Here is an 18,750-nt window from a genome sequence, read left to right on the forward strand (position 1 = left end):
GCCACACCAGTTCATTCTTCACCCATCAGTGGTGTCAGAATTCCTGTCTCCTACCTCAATTAACTTGTTTTTTTAATCAATTAAAACTTGATATATCAAAACATATTTTTTAAAACATTAAATTGCTAGTGAAGACAACTAAATTTTTTATTGCTTCAAGGCAACCAGTTTAAGTCTATGATATACATAAAGACAGCAAGTAGTATGAAATAATAAATGTCATGAAATATTTTAAAGCTAAAAAATTACTGCAAGATATTTTTAAGTATATCAATATGGAAAAATAGTTAAACTAGGAAACATACTGAAATTTAGCAACTTTAAATGGATTTCTTGTTGATACACCTTAGTGATTCCAGGCTAAGTAACTTCCCTCCAAATTGATAAATGTCAATTCATTACCCCTTTAAATAAAGCCATACCAATTAATTGCACTAATTATTAAGAGTCAAAAAGAAAATTGGAAAGTGGAAAATAATAGATAATCTAAAAATTTGGTTGATCCAGAAATGGGTCAAAGATAACATGTCAGAGTAGGCAAAATATTGATTACAATTAATTTTAAAAAACCTTGGCAAACTCCACGAAATCATTTCAAAACAAAAACTACTCCACAAAACTAAGATCTGGCATTTGATGCTACTTCCTCCCAAAGTTCCTTACAGTAGGAAATATCAACATTCCTTCCTGGTGTGAAAAGTCTTCTTAAAATAAAAGCCTCAATGACAACTTGCTCTGTACAGCCAAATATGAACCAAAATGTTCCAAAGCACACAGGACTATCAATCCTATATATTCTGTTACAAGTGTACCTGTCATGAAAAATGCTCTAATGCTTTAGTACTTATACCAAATACACAGGTTATAAAAAGATTTCAAAATTCTGTTCAAAAGATCAGAATCTTATTTCAGAATGAAACAAACAGAATCTTAACACCAATTCTAAATGGTAGTTACATCTGGACAAAGGAAGGGAACCTGAGACCAACTTGGCAAAACGTTCAGATTTGATAAAGCTATTTTATTCTTTACTACTTTATGTCTGTCATTTTTAATAAATTATTTCACACAAAACTATATAGCATCTAATAAACAATCACCAGCATATACTTCAACAAATTCTTCTCAAAAATCACTTGGCAATTTAGTACATGTACAAAATCAAGATCACTGGTAACAAGGGGAAAAAAGGTGCTGGTAAAAGATCACAATGGGTTAAAGCAACAATAATCTTGTCCAGTATCTTTTCAGTCACAACAGGGATATCTGTTGGGGTCCGTGGAGATCCTCTGACACTGGCCTCAAAAGACCAGTGACGTCTTCAAAAAGTTAAATGCTGAGTCACCACGTGACCCAGCAATTCCACTCCTAGATATATACCCAAGAGAAATGAAAACATATGTCCTCACAGAAACTGCACACAAATGTTTATAATAGCCAAGAAAGGGAAAGAACCCAAATGTCCAACAACTAATGAATGAATAAACAAAATGTGGTATATCCCACAATGGAATATTATACAACCATGGAAAGGAATGAAGTACCAATACATGCTACAATATGGATAAACCTAGAAAACACTGTGCTAAATGAAAGAAACTGGTCACAAAAGGCCATACATATTGCATGATTCCATCTATATGAAATGACCAAAAAAGGCAAATCCATAAAAAGATTAAGTAGATTAGTGGTTGTCAGGAGAGGGCAGAATGGGGAGAGACTGTTAACAGTACAGAATTTCTTTTTGAAGTGATGAAAATGTTGTGAAAAGACAGCAGTGGTTGTTGTATAACTCTGTAAAAATACTGAAAATCACTGAACTGTACTACTTAAAAAGGTGAATTTTATGTCATGAGAATTATATCCCAATAAAGCTAGTTTTTTCCTTTCTAAATCAGTGATAACTTGCCTTCAGTAGTTGTGACTGATTTGCTTGAACCTACGAATGACCACCCTATGAACATACAGCTCCATGTGTGTGACCCTTGGCAATCACCATGTGATGAAAACCTGCTCCCAACTACTGGACATGTCCACTGGGACTGCTAGACCCTAGGAGAAATCAAGCCCACAAAGATTCCTCTGGTTTTAGGATTTGGAAAAAAGCAGCATTACCAAGGGCTTTGGAATGAGAAAAATGAGAGTTTCAGGAAGGCTGTATGGTTGCGCTGAGTTTCCAGCTTCCCACACCTGCAACTCTATTTAGAGGCAATGCTTGTCCCGCACCTGCACCTTTCCTTGGGGCCTGGCCATACACTTCTTTTTCCCTCCCCACATATCTTTCTGCCACCTTTCCTTCCCTCCTCAGTGTGAAGCCTGTCAGAGAGGGCCCTCACACAGACACAACCCACCACCCTCCCCTCCACTCTCCCCTCACGTGGGCTCCACAACCAGGCACCATCCACAACCCAGGTCCCCAGGCTGCTGTAAAAGCCGGCAAGAGAAAACATCCCAGAATAAAGCCTGGGGATGGAAGGTGTGCCCACACCTGCATCCTCTGCCCTTTGCCCTCCTCCTATGGACTGACTCATTTCTGTGCTGTTCATAATCTCTGGACTTTTCAAAGTTTTTAGATTATACTTGGTAGTTGTGAACATCTGTGCACCAGGCACTCTACACAGTACTCTTAAATGCAGCATCCTGAATCCCACCAGCATGCTGGCAGGCCAAGCGCGGGCAGGAAAACTGAGAAGCAGAGAAGATGACTTGGAAGAGACAAAATTTTCAAGAGCCTGTGTGCAGGGGAAACAAGCCTCAACTTTAACTTCAGGCATTAATTGCCCACCCACACTAGGTACGCCCTACATAGTCCTGAGCATCCCTACTCACAATCCACAAATGGACAAAGGGTGACTTACACACCAGGTCTGTTTGCGGCTCTCATTAGTAAAATAGGGTCCCCCAAAAGGTCAGACACCTGGGGGGACCCTCGCCTTCTCCACATGACTCATCCACGTGAACGTCACTTGGCTCTGGGCTATGACAGGATGCACGTCAGCCTGGGGACCATCGACTGGATCTGAGGGTAGAGATGTCTCTGGACTTTACTGCTTGTCTTAAAGATAGGACTCGTCATCATGCTTACAATCATCTGAAGTCCCTGCCGGAAATCATACTTCTGCATGTCCCTTACAAGAAACAAGTACTGCTGCAGAGAACTGCTAATTACAAAAAAATCCGGGCAAAGATAGGGAAAGGGATGTGTAACCACTGCCAAAACTGGAGTGCATACACGAGTGACCAGCTGAGACAGCCCTCATAACATGTTAGGACTGGACCGGAGCCACCACTTCCTAACACTTTAACTTTCCTGAGCCCCTGGGGTTAAGAATGCCTCTCCCCTAGGCCCATGGCCTGGATTGCCTGAGATAAGCGTGATCAGTATAGAATCTGGTAACAATAGGCACTTAATAAATAGATTCTTTTATTGGTGATTAACTTAAGAAAGTAAATGCTCTGGTATTTAAACTGTCCTGGAAAGATCAAAATGATATTTCAATTAAAGTGTAACACTATATGGCTATTCAAAGGAATAAGGCAGCTCAATAAATACCAATATAACACAATCGCTAAGACACAGCACTGCTTTTAGTGCAAAACAAGAGATCTGCTGTAAGTACTCAAGAGGGAGGGAAAGCTACACCTTCTCAGCTCCTCACACAGTGCCTGGCAATTGGCAGCTCTCAGTATATGTTGAAGAAATGGATATCCCCATATATACTAAGAAATCATAACACCTCTCTGGAAGAACCCTGAAGAACAGAGGAACAGTGCTGGCTTCCAGGGGGAGGTGCTGGGTGCCAGGGGTGGGAGAAAGAGTCCCTTTGATAATGTTTGGATTGTAAAACCAGTACATCGATTACCTACTCAAAAATTTTTTTAAACAAAATGAACAAAAATAACTTCTTTTCCCAACTGTCCTCTGTAATCACTTCACAAGCAAAAAGAATGCTCAAGGAGGGAACTACCCCACTGAACTGAATCTTCTGGTTCGTCACCAAGTAGGTACGATGTACCATCCTAACTACAAGATAACTTCAAGGAGGGAAAGAGAAAACGGACATTCCCCTGCAGTGAGGCAGATGAGGAAATCCCATTGACTCCGAAGGCTGCTCAGCTCACCATCTGTGGCTCAGCTGTTCTGCACCCAGGAGGCCAGAGGTGCAAGAGTGCCCTGTGGCCACGCAGAGCAAGAAGAGCCCATTGCAACGTGAGGAAGTAAGGGAGGGCGGCCTGAACAGTCCAGGAGACATGATTTACTCGAGTTATGCCATGCGGGCTACTCTGACGCGGCAGCAGGACCGGTCTGCACGGCACAGATCTCAGGCACTCGGGGATGTCACGTCCTGGCAGGAGGTAGCCGGCAGCTCCAACCACAAGTGACATGGAGCAGGCAAGGAGAGCCTCTGTGCTTGCGGCACTAGCGGCTTCAGTGTTTTCAACTCTCTGTACCACCTAGATAATTTTTTACAGGTTTGGAGTAAAATCACTGTACTAGGGTAACGGTTTACTGTATAGTATAGTTTTTATTTCAGCAACATGTATTTAAGCAGCTTTACAAATGGCCTGTATCTTTTCTCTGTAGACTTGCCAGGTCTTAAAGAGGTTATCTGTTTCATTCCATGGCATTCTGAGCAGGGCAAATCCACGCTGGGGGGATACCTGACTTGGTACAGTGCCCAGGGTCCTGAAATATGCCACTCCTAATATCAAACATCTAGATTGTATTTGCTCCAATTTTTAAATTGAGGGAAAATATACGTAACATACAATTTGCATTCTTAAACATTTTTAAGCATACAATCTGCTGACATTAAGTACATTCACACTGTTGTACAACCAACTTGTCATCATCATCTACCTCCAGAACCTTAATCTCACAAAGGTGAAACTCTGTGCCCTTTAAATACAAACTCCCCATCCCCCTCTTCCAGCCCCAGGCACATCCCCCCCGACCCCGTCTACTCTGTGCCTATGAGTCTGACTGCTCTAGGAATCTCACAGAAGTGGAATCATACAATATTTGTCCTCTTGTGACTGGCTTATTTCACTTAGCATAATGTCCTCCAGGTTCATCCAAGTTGTAAGATATCAGAATCTCTTTTTTATCAAAGCTGAATAATACTTGACTGTATGTATGTGCCACATTCTGCTCATCCATTCATCCACCGAAAGCATCTATGTAGTTTTAATCACCTGGAAAAGGAGTCACATTTAGGTGAGTCAGCTCAATGCTCAGACAACAGGAAACCTGCGACACTGCCTGCTCCAGAGAAACCTTTAACACAAAGGTTTTTCATCTGCTAAATTGAGATGGGAAGCTTCTGGTCTGCACCTAACCAACTGTGCTTCGCTGAAAACCAAAAAAGCCACTGAAACCTCTGCAAACACAAAGAATAGGGCACAAAGCCCGGCACACACAGGACTCAGTCTCTCTGAGGCTCAGGGCCTGCACCCAGGAGTTTCAAGAGCATCATCCAGAAGTCAAAATGACCAGAAAACAAAACATCATAACCAGTATCTTAGCAGAAAAATCATCCTTAAGCCCATAGGGCTGCACACATGGGAAAATAGAAGACAGCATAATACCAAAACAGCTACTAACTAAGAACACAAACTGAGTAAGAAAAAAAGTGGATTTTTGCAAAATTTCTTCTAATCATCTAAAACTCAGTTTGAAACAACCACAGCTCAGGGAAAAAATACAACACACACAAGTGGGTTGTGGCTCTGCAGACAGCTATGTGGCCTCCATAAAACAGGGTAATAGTATCTGGTAGGGGTCTGTGACAATTACATGAGGGAATTCAGTTGCTCATTATCATCACCAATTGCAAGGCAAAGGTTAACCTTTCAGAATGTGCCAGACAGAAAAAAGCCCAGTTTTGAGTCCTCTACTCCAGGGCTGCTCAACCACAGCACTGCTGACATGTAGGGCCCGACAACCCTTTGATGGGGAAAGAAGCGGGGGCTGTCCTGTGCGCTGCACGATGTTTAGCAGATGTTTAGGATGCCAATAGGACAACCACCACCACTACCACCGAATCATGACAGTCAAACATGTGTCCAGACATTACCAAATGTCTAGCAGAAAGTGTTCTAAAATACCCATTTCAAGCCACCATCCTTAGCATCCCTGGGATGCAGCATGCTTCTGCCCCCTCTTCCACCTTTCAGAGGGCAGGGATGCTCTCACTGTCAACACAAAGTGCCCCACATCCCTGCTAGACCACACTGAGCTCCCAGGCCTTGCTTGTTTATTATTTCATCATGAGCCCCTGGACTACTGTGATACTCAACAAAAAAAGTACTCAGTACAATGAGATATGTAAATGCTGATATACCTGGAGATCACAGTCTCATTGTGGATGCAAAATAGGCTTACGGAGATCTAAAGATGAGGGCTGTCCTACGGCAGAACAAGATTTCCTGACAGAGGAGAGAGGATGGTGAGATCATGGAGGAAGCCTGGGCTGGCTGCCAGGGCTCCGCTGGAGGGGAAAACCAGGAAGGAGACCGAGGGCATCAGGGTTGGAGCTGAACAAGCCAAGAGACTAGACTGAAAAAAACCTCCTGGAATTAATGAGCAATTATAGCAAGGTTATAGATACAAGGTTAATATATAAAGTTGGTCACTTTCCCATATACCAGCAATGAACAAGTAGAAGTGGAAATTAAAAACATATTATCAAATGACATAGAATGACGTACATTTCACTAATGTCAATTTCCTGACTTAGTGTATTTTAGCTAGACAAGATGTAAATAACCACTGAGGGAAGTAGGGTGGAGGGTACATGGAAACACTGTACTGTATTTGAAACTTCCTATAAATCTACAAATATTTAAAATAAAGTTTAAAAAGTTAAAAAAAAATACCATTTACATTAGCACCCCCCCAAATTAAATACTGAGGCATAAATCTGACAGATTATGTACAAGACCTATATAGGGAAAACTATAAAATTCTAATGAAAGATCTCAAAGAATAAATAAATGGAGAGATATTCCATGTCTGTGAACAGGAAGACTCAGTCTTGTCAAGATGTCAAGTTCTTCCCTACTTGATCTATACATTCAATGCAATCTCAATAAAAATCCCAGCAAGTTATTTTGTGGATATCAACAAACTGATTCTAAACTTACAGGGAGAGGTAAATGACCTAGAATAGCCAACTCAATATTGATGAAGAACAAAGTTCGAGGACTAACCCTACCAGATTTCAAGACTTACTATAAAGCTACAGTAATCAAGACAGCGGAACAGAATGCAGAGCCCAGAAACAGACCCACATAAATAGAGTCAACTGATCTTGATAAAGAATCAGTCAACTAATCCTTTCTCCGTGATATCAAAGAAAATACCTTGGAGAAAGGATAGTCTTCTCAACAAATGGTGCTAAACCACTTGGACATCCCACACGGGGAAAAAAATGAAATCTAGGCACAGACCTTACATCTGCACAAATTAACTGAAAATGGATCACAGACCAAAATATAAAATGCAAAACTATAAAACTAGAAGATAACATTGGAAAAATCTAGATGACTTTGAGTATGGTGATAACATTTTAGATACAACTCCAAAGACATGATCCATGAAAGAAATAACTGATAAGCTGGACTTCATTAATATTACAAAAATTCAGCTCTGCAAAAGACACTATCAAGAGAATGAGAAGACAAGCTACAATTTGGAAGAGAATATTTGTAAAACACACAACTGATAAAGGACTATTATCCAAAATATTCAAAGAATTCTCAAAATCCAACAATAAGAAAATAAACAACCTGATTAAAAATTGGCAAAAGACCCAAACACCTGACCAAACATATACAGATGGCAAGTAAGCATAGGAAAAGATCCTCAACATTGTATGTCATTAGAGAATCACAAATTTAAACAAGATACCACTACACACCTACTAGAATGGCCAAAATCCAAATACTGACAAGACCAAATGCTGGTGAGGACGTGGAGCAACAGGAACTCTCATTCACTGCTGGTGGGAATGCAAAATGGTGCACCGCTTTGGAAGACAGTTTGGCGGTTTCTTACAAAATTAAACATACCCTTACCATACAAATCCAGCAACTGTGCTCACTGGTGTTTACCCAAATGAACTGAAAACTTATGTCCACACAAAAACCTGCACATGGAAGTTTATAACAGCTGCACTCGTAATTGCCAAAATTTCAAAGCAATCAAGATGTCCTTCAGCAGACAAATGGATAAAGTGTGGTACATCCAGAAAATGGAACATTATTCAGCACTAAAACAAAACATGCTACCAAGCCATAAAAAAGACATGGAAAAAGCTTAAATGCATATTATTAAGTGAAAGAAGGTAATCTAAAAAGGCTATACTATATGATTCCAACCATATGACATTCTAGAAAAGGCAAAACTATGGAGACACTAAAAAGATCAGGAGTTAGGGTGAGGGAGGGATAAGCAGGCAGAGGACAGAGGATTTTTAGGGCAGTGAAACTATTCTGTGGGATATTACAATGGTGGATACTGTACCGTCATTATACATTTGTCCAAACCACAGAATGTATACCACCAAGAGTAAACCCTAATGTAAATTATGGACTTTGGGTGATAAAGATGTGTCAACGTGGGTTCGTGGACTGGAGGAGGGATGATGTCAATAGTGAGGGAAGTTGTAGGGGGGAGAGGGAGGTATAACAGGAACTCTGTACTTTCTGCCCTATTTGGCTGTGAATCTAAAACTGCTCTAAAAAATTAACTTTATTAATTCTTTTTAAAAAAGAAGTAAGGCCACTGGAGGGACCAAATTTTCACAGTAAGTAGTAAAAACAAAGTGTAAATGAAACTTTGTCTTGAAAAAATGAAACAGAATTATTTGATTTTATGTGCAAAACATAACAGGTTATAAATGCAACTATGTACATACAAAGGAAATCAAGCAGGGAGTTTGGGCATAATTTTTCCAAAAACCTTTACATGGCACCATAAAGTACAATCCACTCCTTATTTGACTTTCAGTGTATAATTTTGCAAATATAGCTGAGGACCTAGCCAGTCTTTTCAAGGGCCTGTCTTTTGATATTTAAATGATTCTGTTTTGAATGGCCCATGGTAACACCCTGCCCATCAATTCTCAACTGGTAGTGGGCTTGTGTGGGCAAGTGTGTGAAAAGTTAACAGTCCTCGTTTTCTTTCATCAAACTTCATGATATCTTGCATCTTCTGCAAGATTTACAATTTCACTTCACAACTCATTGTGACTATTTCATCAGTCAGCAATGAGAGCATCCCAATGTTCATAGCAGCACTATGTACAAATAGCCAAGACATGGAAGCAACCTAAATGTCCACTGACAGATAACTGGATAAAGAAGTTGCAGTCTACTTATACAATGGAATACTACTCAGCCATTAAAAAGAATAAAATAATGCTATTTGCAGTAACATGGATGGACCTAGAGATCATCATTCTAAGCGAAGTAAGCCAAAAAGAGAAAGAAAAATACCATATGATAGCACTCATACGTGGAATCTAAAAGAAAAGAAGAAAAAAGCAGACACTATGAACTCATCTACCAAACAGAAACAGACTTGCAGACATAGTAAACAATCTTATCGTCACTGGGAAAAGGGGGTTGGAAGAGATCAATTTGGGAGTTTGAGATTTCCAAACATTAGCCACTATGTAAAAAAAAAGTTTCTTCTGTACAGCACAGGGAATTATGTTCAATATCTTGTAATAACCTTTAATAAACCTTTAAAAAGAATATGAAAATGAACATATGTGTGTATATGCATGACTGGGACATTGTGCTGTACACCAGAAACTGACACACTGTAACCAACTGTACTTCATTAAAAAATTTTTTTAAATAATGATTTCTTAGCATCAATCTTAAAAAACAAACAAACCAGCAATGAGAGCAATAACAAACCTCAATTTGGGAGACAGAGACAGAAGCAAGTGCTAAGCTGAGATGTATGGGCATGGACGAGATTTTCAAGTGGTCAGTTCATTAATGACAATTATCACATTACAACAATTTTTTTCTTTCCCTATACCATACATATCTGGAGGGACTCAGGCCACCAGGAGTCTAATAACAAGGATCCCTGTCACCACATTAGAAGGATAGCAAAGAAGCCAACTTAAGCTAAAACCCAGTGGCTACAGTCAAGCAGGCACTGTTCTACTGCTGGAGATACAAAGATGAACATGACACACTCTCTAGGAATTCAATCTAGCAGAGTTGAACGAATAAACACAAACAAATGTGGTAAGTGCTGGGATATAAAGGTGTGTACGTATGAAATACAATGAAAGAAATATACAAGAGAAAGAAATTAATTCTGACTGGCTCTCTAAATTAGGCCTTGAACAAGGTATTCTAGAAGCAGACACCAGGCTGCCAGGCAAAGTGTAGAAGCAAAGAAAGGCCTGGAGACTGAAAACACAAAGCTCATTCAAGAAATGCAAGGTCAAGTGTAACTAGCTCACTGTTAGTTGCTGCTGGTTAGAGGAATGGAGTGATTTTAAGACAACAGCAAAAAAAAAAGGAACCACTCTGAAAAAGTAGGCTGGGGCCCAAGCATGCAAACGAATTTCGATTTTATTCTCTAGCTACAGGAAGCCACAGTAAACTTAAACAAAGAGTAAGGATATTTGAGAAACCCCTGGCAATGGGACATAGGATGGGGGTTGGGGGGATGTGGAGGACTGAAAGTGCCAGGGCATCCACAGGCACCTCCTGTTACAGTGTTTAAGCAAGGACAGACGGCCTGGACTCCTGGCCTCGGAAACAGCAAAGCAGGCACACAGCAGGGGTGGGTGCAAAAGCGGTTCACCAGGTTTTAGTTGCCACCGAGCACTGAGGAGGGGTTTCTGAGGGAATGCAAAGAGTCAGAAACAATCCTGGGAATCCAGCCAACTCCTGTTAATAACTCAATGGAAAAAAGCAAGAGCAGCATATTCCAGGGTGGGGAAGAGCAAAGGGTTAAACGTGGGACAGACTAGACGGATGGAATTGAGGTGATGAGGTCTCCTAGACCAAAGAGGGACCAGCACTCAGCAAAAAGTTGGGGCTGGAGAAATGGATCCAGAAGTGTCAGTAACGGCTGAGCTGGAAGCTGTACATGCAGCTGCCTACGGAGGGCCACTGAATTTCAACCAAGAGCACCTCACTTTGAATTGCCTCCTTTGTCTTTTTTTTTTTTAAGCTAGGCATCACTCACTTTCCCATATCCTAAATCACCTCTTCTCTGCTTATTAAACTCATTCCATAACTACATTCTATTCTAGAAAAGAGGGCTGAGAGGCAACGTACTATATATACCATACAACATTATGTGAAAAGGTCCACCAAACCAAAAGGAAAGCTGAGTTTCCAAGACTACTAATTCCTGGAGGAAAGAAACAAAACATCTTTGATGAAATAGAAGTTCATATCTTAAGGTAAGACAAGAAAAATTTAAACATAAAACTTTTTCTCTGCCCTTTGGCCTCCTCCATCCCCTCTGGTGTGCAGGGTGCATCTACATTATGCGTCACCCAGACTCCTCGACAGACACCTGCTCAACCACAGACATCAATTTTTCTTCTTCTGGCACCAACCACATGACTCCTTAGAAGATAACTTTCCTTTCTCAATCCTGAAAGGGGTCACGATGACCCACCACTCACCATGCACGTGAACTTTAGGCACAATGCCAACATATCATTTCCCTTAAAGATAGAGATGGGCCCAGAACAGACTGGTCAGACCACTTAGGGAGATACTGAGCCACACTTAATGGAAGTTCTTTGTTTAAATATTTATTCATGACCTTATTAATGTTACTAGCTATATACTTGTACTTTATTTTATAAGATTATTGTTTCTTGTATTACCAAATGTGTGACTGAGCCTCCAATAAAATTAATGATGATTAGGCTACTTGAAATGATCAACCAAATACATAGTTTTATAGACCAATGATTGTCATAGCGTAACTCTAGACATGAGAAGAAGGAACAAGAGGGAATTTTTTCCTAGAGCTTAACGGACTAGTAAAGTAGGTGGTCCAGAGACTTTCGGCTACTGTTAACAGGGCCTAGTCAATGAAATCGGCACCCGACCTGGGAACGAGCATTCCTAGAGCAGTGGGACAAATTGCTCACCAAATGCCTCCCAAAACTTGGTCAAAATTAAGACTAAAAGTGAAGGGACTGTAGAATACAGAATGTTGCCCGCCATCCAGTTCTACAAGAATTAAGTCATTAGCCACTGCAGTCACTGACCTAACCGGCTACAATGCACCCTGAAAGGAATTCAGGGCAAAGATCAGGACGAGGCACACTGTACTTTGGGAAAACTGACAGAACTGACCCTCAGACAGATATTTTCAGGGGAAATTTTTTATAAACCTGGATTCTTGCATCTTCCCATACTTAAAAAGGTGCTAAGACCATTAACTAAAATGTTTGTTCCTCGTGACTAACAGCAACCTTCTACTATAACCTTCTACTGAGATGTGTTTGATTGCATGTACCCCCTTTGCCAAAACTACATGTCTGCTGGCCTCTTCAGAACAGTTCTCAGGGGTCTCTGAGAGACAGTCTCCTGGGTTACAATCCTCAGTCCAGCTCAAATAAAATTTTCCATTTCTTTCTTAGATTGACTAATGTTTAATTTATTGACATCCTCAGTGCTTTTAGAATGTCAGGTTTGAGCAAAACACAAAGGTTTATCTAATGAGTGACATTCCCCACGAGAGGGCCACAAAAATGTCTTAAGGCTGGAATACAGGGTGTTCAAATGTTTTCACAGGCAACAGGCAGGAGCACTGGAGTAGGAGGAAGTGTGTACAAGAGGCCTGGCAGCTCACTCTGCCATGGGCACATAGCCACTGACCTCAGGCAGGTCACTGCCCTTCTCGGTTTTTCATTTTGATGATCTAGGATCATCTTGATGGCCTAGGATCATCTTCTCACTGAGAACTTTCAGGCCAAGCTAAATGTAATCATTTTGAACAGAGTTTCATTTTTTTAAAAAAGTTTCATTAGGCAATTCAGGGATTATTTAAACACCTTTGGCTTTCTTTTCACTTTCTACCTTCTGGCTCTCACTGTATATCTTTAAGAGGGGCCACAGGCACAAAAAAGAAAGTGAAGCTCAGTTTTGCTGCATTTGCAGCTCTAGTGAAAGACTGGGCAAAGAAAAGGAGTCATATGACTAAAATTGGATTTGGGGATTATCGACTGCAGCCAGCCAGCAAGTTTCTAGATACTGCACTCAATCTGGTCGACCAGTTAAAAGAAAATTAGCAGAAAAAGATAACACATTTTTAAAGGTCTAAATAGAAGGATGCCCACTAAATGTTAAGTTGTTATCTCATGGGAGCAGTGGTGACAAAAATCAAATTTATGTTTTCTTCTTAAATCAGTATGTACACACAAGCATTGTTTGTGATTTAAATTTGTGATTGATTTTTTTAAGCTTATAAAAGGCAGAAAAATCTTTCTACCTTACTTAGTATTATTGGAGCCACTCATCCTAACTTTGGCTGGTAACACACCTACATGCCTGAACAGCGTTCGAGGGGGAATGAGCAAATGTCACCCCTTCACCGCTAACAAATGTCTCTTTCGGTGGGAAAAAAAATCCAGTCATGGACTTGAGGAACGAGTGAAAGTTAGCAAGTGATCTTTTTAAGCCAGCTACAACATCCCTCCTTTATTCAAGGCCCGAAATCGCAAAGGGACTTTCTAGACACATTACAAGCTTCTGTACAAAATATAATTTTGTGATGGAACATTGTTGTTCTCCTGACAACAGACCCGTTACCCCATGAAACCCATTACTTTTTTCAACAGCTTGCCTTCTGGAAGGTCTTGGGTGGCCGCGGGGCCCGTCCCACGGAATTTGGTCTGGATTTCACAAGGGCTGGTGAAAGGAGGCACTGGCCGGCGGAAGTGCCCCCCGACCTGCCCGGCGCCCCAACCTAGCCCACCCGCCGACCCCGCCCCCGGCACAAGCCCCGCCCCCGACCGGCGTCACCCGACCGCGTCCGCGCAGCCCGCTAGCCCGCTAGCCCGCTAGCCCGCCCGCCCCGGCGCGTCGCCGCCACCGACCTGATGACACTGATGTGGAACTGGTCCTCGCGAAGGCCCCGCCAAGCGCCAGGCAGGAACTCTTTGCACCACAGATAGGCCCTGCGCCGCGTCCGGGGCTCGGGCTGCTCGTCCGCCGGCGGCGGCGAGGGCAGCGGCGGCGGGGGCAGCGCGAGCGGCGGCTGCCGGCCGCCCAGCTGCTTGGGCTCGAGGTCACTAGCGGCGTCACGCTGCTGCCCCACGCTGGGAGCCGGGGCCGCGCTGCCGCTGCTGCAGCCCAGCAGCAGCCCGAGCGGCGAGGGCTCCACCTCGCCTCCGTTGCAGAACTTAGTCTTCATGCCAGGCAGGCGGCCGAGGAGGCGCGGTCGGCCGCAGCGCGAGATAGCGAGGCTCAGGGTCTGGCCGGGCGCCCCCCTCACGGAGGCTGGGCGCGGCGGTCGCTCGCAGGCTCGCTGACGGGCGGGCCGGGGACGGTGGCGGTTGAGGGCACGCCGGGCTGACACGGGGCGGCGGCAGCGGCGCGGAGGCAGCGAGCGGCGGGCGGCGGCGGCGGCGCTCGGCTGGTCCTGCTCGCCGCGGCGCTCGCTCCTATACCGCCGCCGCCGCACGAGGAGCGCCGGCTGCGTCACAGCCCGCCCTCGCGGTTGCCGCTGATTGGCCGCCGCCCCTCCGCCCGCCGCATCACAACCGCCTCTGCCCTCGCCACGCCGCCTCCCCATTGGCTGCGACAGCACACCGCCCCTCACCGTCCTTGGTGCTGTGGGGGGGCGGGGCCTCGCGGGGGGCGGGGCGTCGCGCCAGCACCCGGGACGCGGGGATGGAGAAAGCAAGCAAGGCGCGGGGTCTCCCCGAGAGCAGGCAGGGGACTGGAAGGTCGGCCCCTGAACCTCGGGAGACACCCCCGAGCTTGACTGGGGGCTGAAACTTTGCTTGGACCCCTCGAAACCTGCAGGACATCGGAGGCTGGGGCCTGGCAGGGGGCAGGCAGGAAGCTGGTGCCTGGAGGCTGGCTTCTCTTTCCGCATGACCTTGGGGCGAGGCACCTCCTGCAGCTCCGTGCGTGTGCTTTTATAACATTTCTCAGCGCCAGCTCAGCCCCCTGCCGCTCCCCGTCCAAGCTGGAGCCTGAGAAATTGTCCCCAGGTCAGAACCGAGCCCCGAAAGGAAGAAGTGAATGATTCAAGGCCTCAGCCAGGCTGTAGCCTCAGTTTCCCTGTCCGTGGTGCTGAGGACACCAGGGCCTAGAGACTCGGGGCGGCCAGGGCGGCATCTCCGGCCTCCCTGAACACTGGCCAAAGGTGAGTGGCTTTGTGGGTGCCGCCCCGCCCGCCCCCGCGCAGGAGGCAGCCCCGTGACTGTGACTAACGCACCTTTGCCCGAGGGGGATGAGGGCCCCTGCTCCACACACTGCCTCATGTCCCACACTTCTCTCTCACCTTGCCGCCTCAATCCCTTTCCGAAAGTAAGTGGAGTAGGGATATATTTTAAAATTATGGATCCTATTTTATCCGGTTTGAGCTGGGACAAGAGGTTTTCCTGGCTGCTTAGGAAATTCAGTGCCTGGCGTACAGGAAATGACTTCTGTGTGGGAATTTCATAGTCTTCGGGAAGCAAACATCTCTTTTTAGCAGTGTGTAATTGGCTGAACTTGCTCCAAGAAAAATGAGTTTATTGAACAAAAGGATTATGATGAAAGGGGGTTTTTATCAAGACAGCTGTGGAGGTGGGCCTGGATATTGGACTGGAGTGAGGTGGGAGCTGTCCAGGCTTTTAAGAGAGAGTCCAAATAGGAGTCCCATTGGATCTTGGAAAAGCTGAGAAATCAAGGTCTCCAGTCAGGCCATTTAGATAAGGAAACCAAGGACTTTGTCTAAAAATACCAGCCCTCAGAAGGTGGGGCTGTGTCTGTGGCCTGCCCAGGTGACAGGCCTTCATCCTACTGGCCCCTGGCAGTGGCCTGCTAATCTCAGAGGAATGCCAGAAACCTGGCCGTGGGACGGCACTGAAAGTAAGAGTTGAGCCGCTGTCATTTGAAGTAACTCAGGTGTCTGCTGTTTTGGGCTATTAGAACCCACACGCCCTTTTATGGGATTGCAGTTCCTTTTGTGGGAATAGGAAGTTGCCTCATGGAAGATGTTGGGAAAGTTACATCTGTTATTGCCTCCATTTAGTGGATGTGGAGACTGAGTCCTGCAGTGACTGCAGGACTCAGGTGAGGCCCCTTGGCTAAGATGAGGAGCATGGCCAATGTCCTGGCTTCTATGTGTGAAGAGCACCATGTCCCTGTGGAAACACTTCCCCTACAGTCAAATTCAAGTCCTGAACTTGGCTCTCAAAGGCCCATCCTTGGACTGGCCATTCAGGGACCATCCTTAGCACTGGAATGGTCAATTCCATGCGAAACTTCCCAAACCTTGAGTCAGAGACTGAGGAAACTTGGTATGTAGTAATGCTAATGTATTTGGTTTTACATGAAAAAAGACTAATTCTGCTCTTAGAAGTTGGGGGAGCCTCCCAGGGGTGTTTCAGCTGGGCTTTGAACAGTTGAGAAGGCATGTCTACTGGCAGTGGAGCCTCAGGCTGCTTAGCTCTGCACTGGCATAATAGTAACTTTCTAGAATCATCTGTGAGGATGTATAGTGAAGGCAAGCAGGGCACGTGGTAGGTGCTTAGGGAAAATGCCAGATATTTCACAATCTAAAGGAGAAACCCAGAAGGACAAATATGCCCATGACCCTTGAGGAGGCAACCTCATTCCCAAGACTTCTTCCTAAGAAAAGTCCTCTGAACCAAAAAGCCCTGTGTGTAAAACTGTCCTTCACCACGTTATCTCTAAGTGAAGGAAGTAGGAAATAACCTAAATGTTTGTCTAGTGCCCTGGACTGGGCTACAAAGGATGTAGGTGTATCAGGAAGAGTTAAACCAAAATCAAACCAATTAGCAGAGTGAAGTTGGTAGGAAGAGTTCATTTTGCATACATTTCTCGAGTGCCCTCAGAGCACTGGCCCTAGGGCTAGGCCGCACTGGATGGTGAGGAAAACAGCTGTGCCTGGTCCTGCTCCAGTCGAATAGCATCACTGCCCACCCCACCGCCACCGCCCTCTCCCTCTCCCCTCATCCTTGTTTGTTGGTTTCTTGTGCGTTGTCTGTCTCCCCTGCGGACTGGAACCTCCAGGAGAGCAGAGACCTTGAGTGTCCTGTTTGCTGCGTGCCCAGCAAGGCCTGATGTCTGTAGATGCTCGGAAGTATTTGCTGAATGAACAAAGTCCTGGCTCAGCATTTACTAACTATATGACACTTGGGGTTGAGCCTCAGTGTCCTCTGCTGTAAAATACAGATTATAACCCCTGGGTTGTCATGAGGGGTGAGAGGATGCAGGCGAAGTGGTTGGGAAACACCCCCTGCCCCCCAGCCCCCAGTACTGTATTGCTGTTCCATGCATTGCGCTGCATGGCTTGGCTTCTCTGCCAGCAGCTGGCATTCAGGGATGAATAATGCACACACCTGTAGCAACTCAGCCTCGGAAGACAGTGTTGTGTAAGAAAATAATTCAGACTGGAATGTACACTCTAATCGCCAAAAAGTGATCATTTGTGCACATGTGGATGAGGCTTGGAGAGAAATTGGCTATGACAGGCACTGGTGCCTGGGAGAGTGCATTCCAATTATGGAATCTGTTCTCCAAGGACCTCAGAAAACATTTTCCAAAACCTCTTTGATGCTGAATTCAGAAAGCAGACACGGTGTGGGCGATGGGCCTGAGGAAGGATGTGGGGAGAGATGGAGCGGGAGGTCCCTGCCCAGTCTCTGGCCTTCCTACAGACTGGTTCCCCGAGTCTGGCCTGAGGGGCCTGGTGGGGGAGTCGTCAGGGCCACTGGGCAGAACAGAGGGGTCCACTCTTGGGCCCCAGCCCTGCCACCAGCTTCAGCTGCAAAGCCTGTTCCTAGGAAGGACTTTGTGAGTCTGCCTCCCTTCAAAGGGAAGGGCCGCTTGTCAAGCCCTCGGTAGGAGCAGGCCCTTTACTTGTAGCTCAGCACTTGTGACTTTTCCCTGCCAGCAGTGAGGTGGGTGTCATCAGCACTTAACAGTAAGAACGCTGAACTTCACTAGAAGTGAAACTATTTGTCCAAGGCAGGTAGCTAGAAAGGACAGTACCCAAGGACCCACCCAGGACTCCTCTCTGAATGTGGGGGAGCCCCATTCTTCTGCACCAAAATCACCTTTGACACAGGAGGTCCTAGGCACTTGGCATAATGCGAGTTCCCCAGAGGACTGGAGAAACAGAGCTGGGCTGGGCTCACCGCCTGCTCCCAGGCTGTACTTGGGACAGACATCCCAAATTCGGTTCTGAGCCTTAAAATATTGATGTAAGTGCAAAGAGGCCGATGGGCTGAAATCCTACATGCTCAAGATTGGGTTACAGACCCCACCAACAGTGTAATGTGGAACAGGGCTTCTCACTGAGTGCCCGGGTTTGGCCCCAGGCCAGGATGCTCATCAGCTGGAGAAAGCCAGCAGCTTCCTAGAGGTCTCCAAGGCCAAGCATGACCTTTCTCAGAGGCGCCCTTCTACCATACCCCTAGCCCCAGCACTTCAGGGCCACAGGCAGGACCTAGAGCCCAGAGTTTAATGAAAGCAGGTGAGTTGTATACGCACATGTCTTGT

The 18,750-nt window shown here is 45.0% G+C and overlaps 1 protein-coding gene across 3 annotated transcripts in view; it reads right to left on the bottom strand.

Moving 5' to 3' along the window:
* Positions 1-14,696, bottom strand: part of CHKA (choline kinase alpha) — a 54,447-nt gene extending 39,751 nt beyond the window's left edge. For 2 of the 3 annotated variants that reach the window (XM_072970456.1, XM_072970455.1), the window contains exon 1: positions 14,106-14,695. In XM_072970456.1, the coding sequence (XP_072826557.1) occupies positions 14,106-14,422 (317 nt within the window). In that variant the 5' untranslated portion in view covers positions 14,423-14,695. Of the gene's footprint in view, positions 1-14,105 lie in introns of all 3 variants that reach the window. The other variant, XM_072970454.1, reaches the window with a different exon arrangement.
* Between the last annotated feature and the right edge of the window lie 4,054 nt (positions 14,697-18,750).

The sequence above is a fragment of the Vicugna pacos genome, chromosome 10 (assembly GCF_048564905.1).
Source record: "Vicugna pacos chromosome 10, VicPac4, whole genome shotgun sequence".
NCBI classification, from domain to species: domain Eukaryota; kingdom Metazoa; phylum Chordata; class Mammalia; order Artiodactyla; family Camelidae; genus Vicugna; species Vicugna pacos.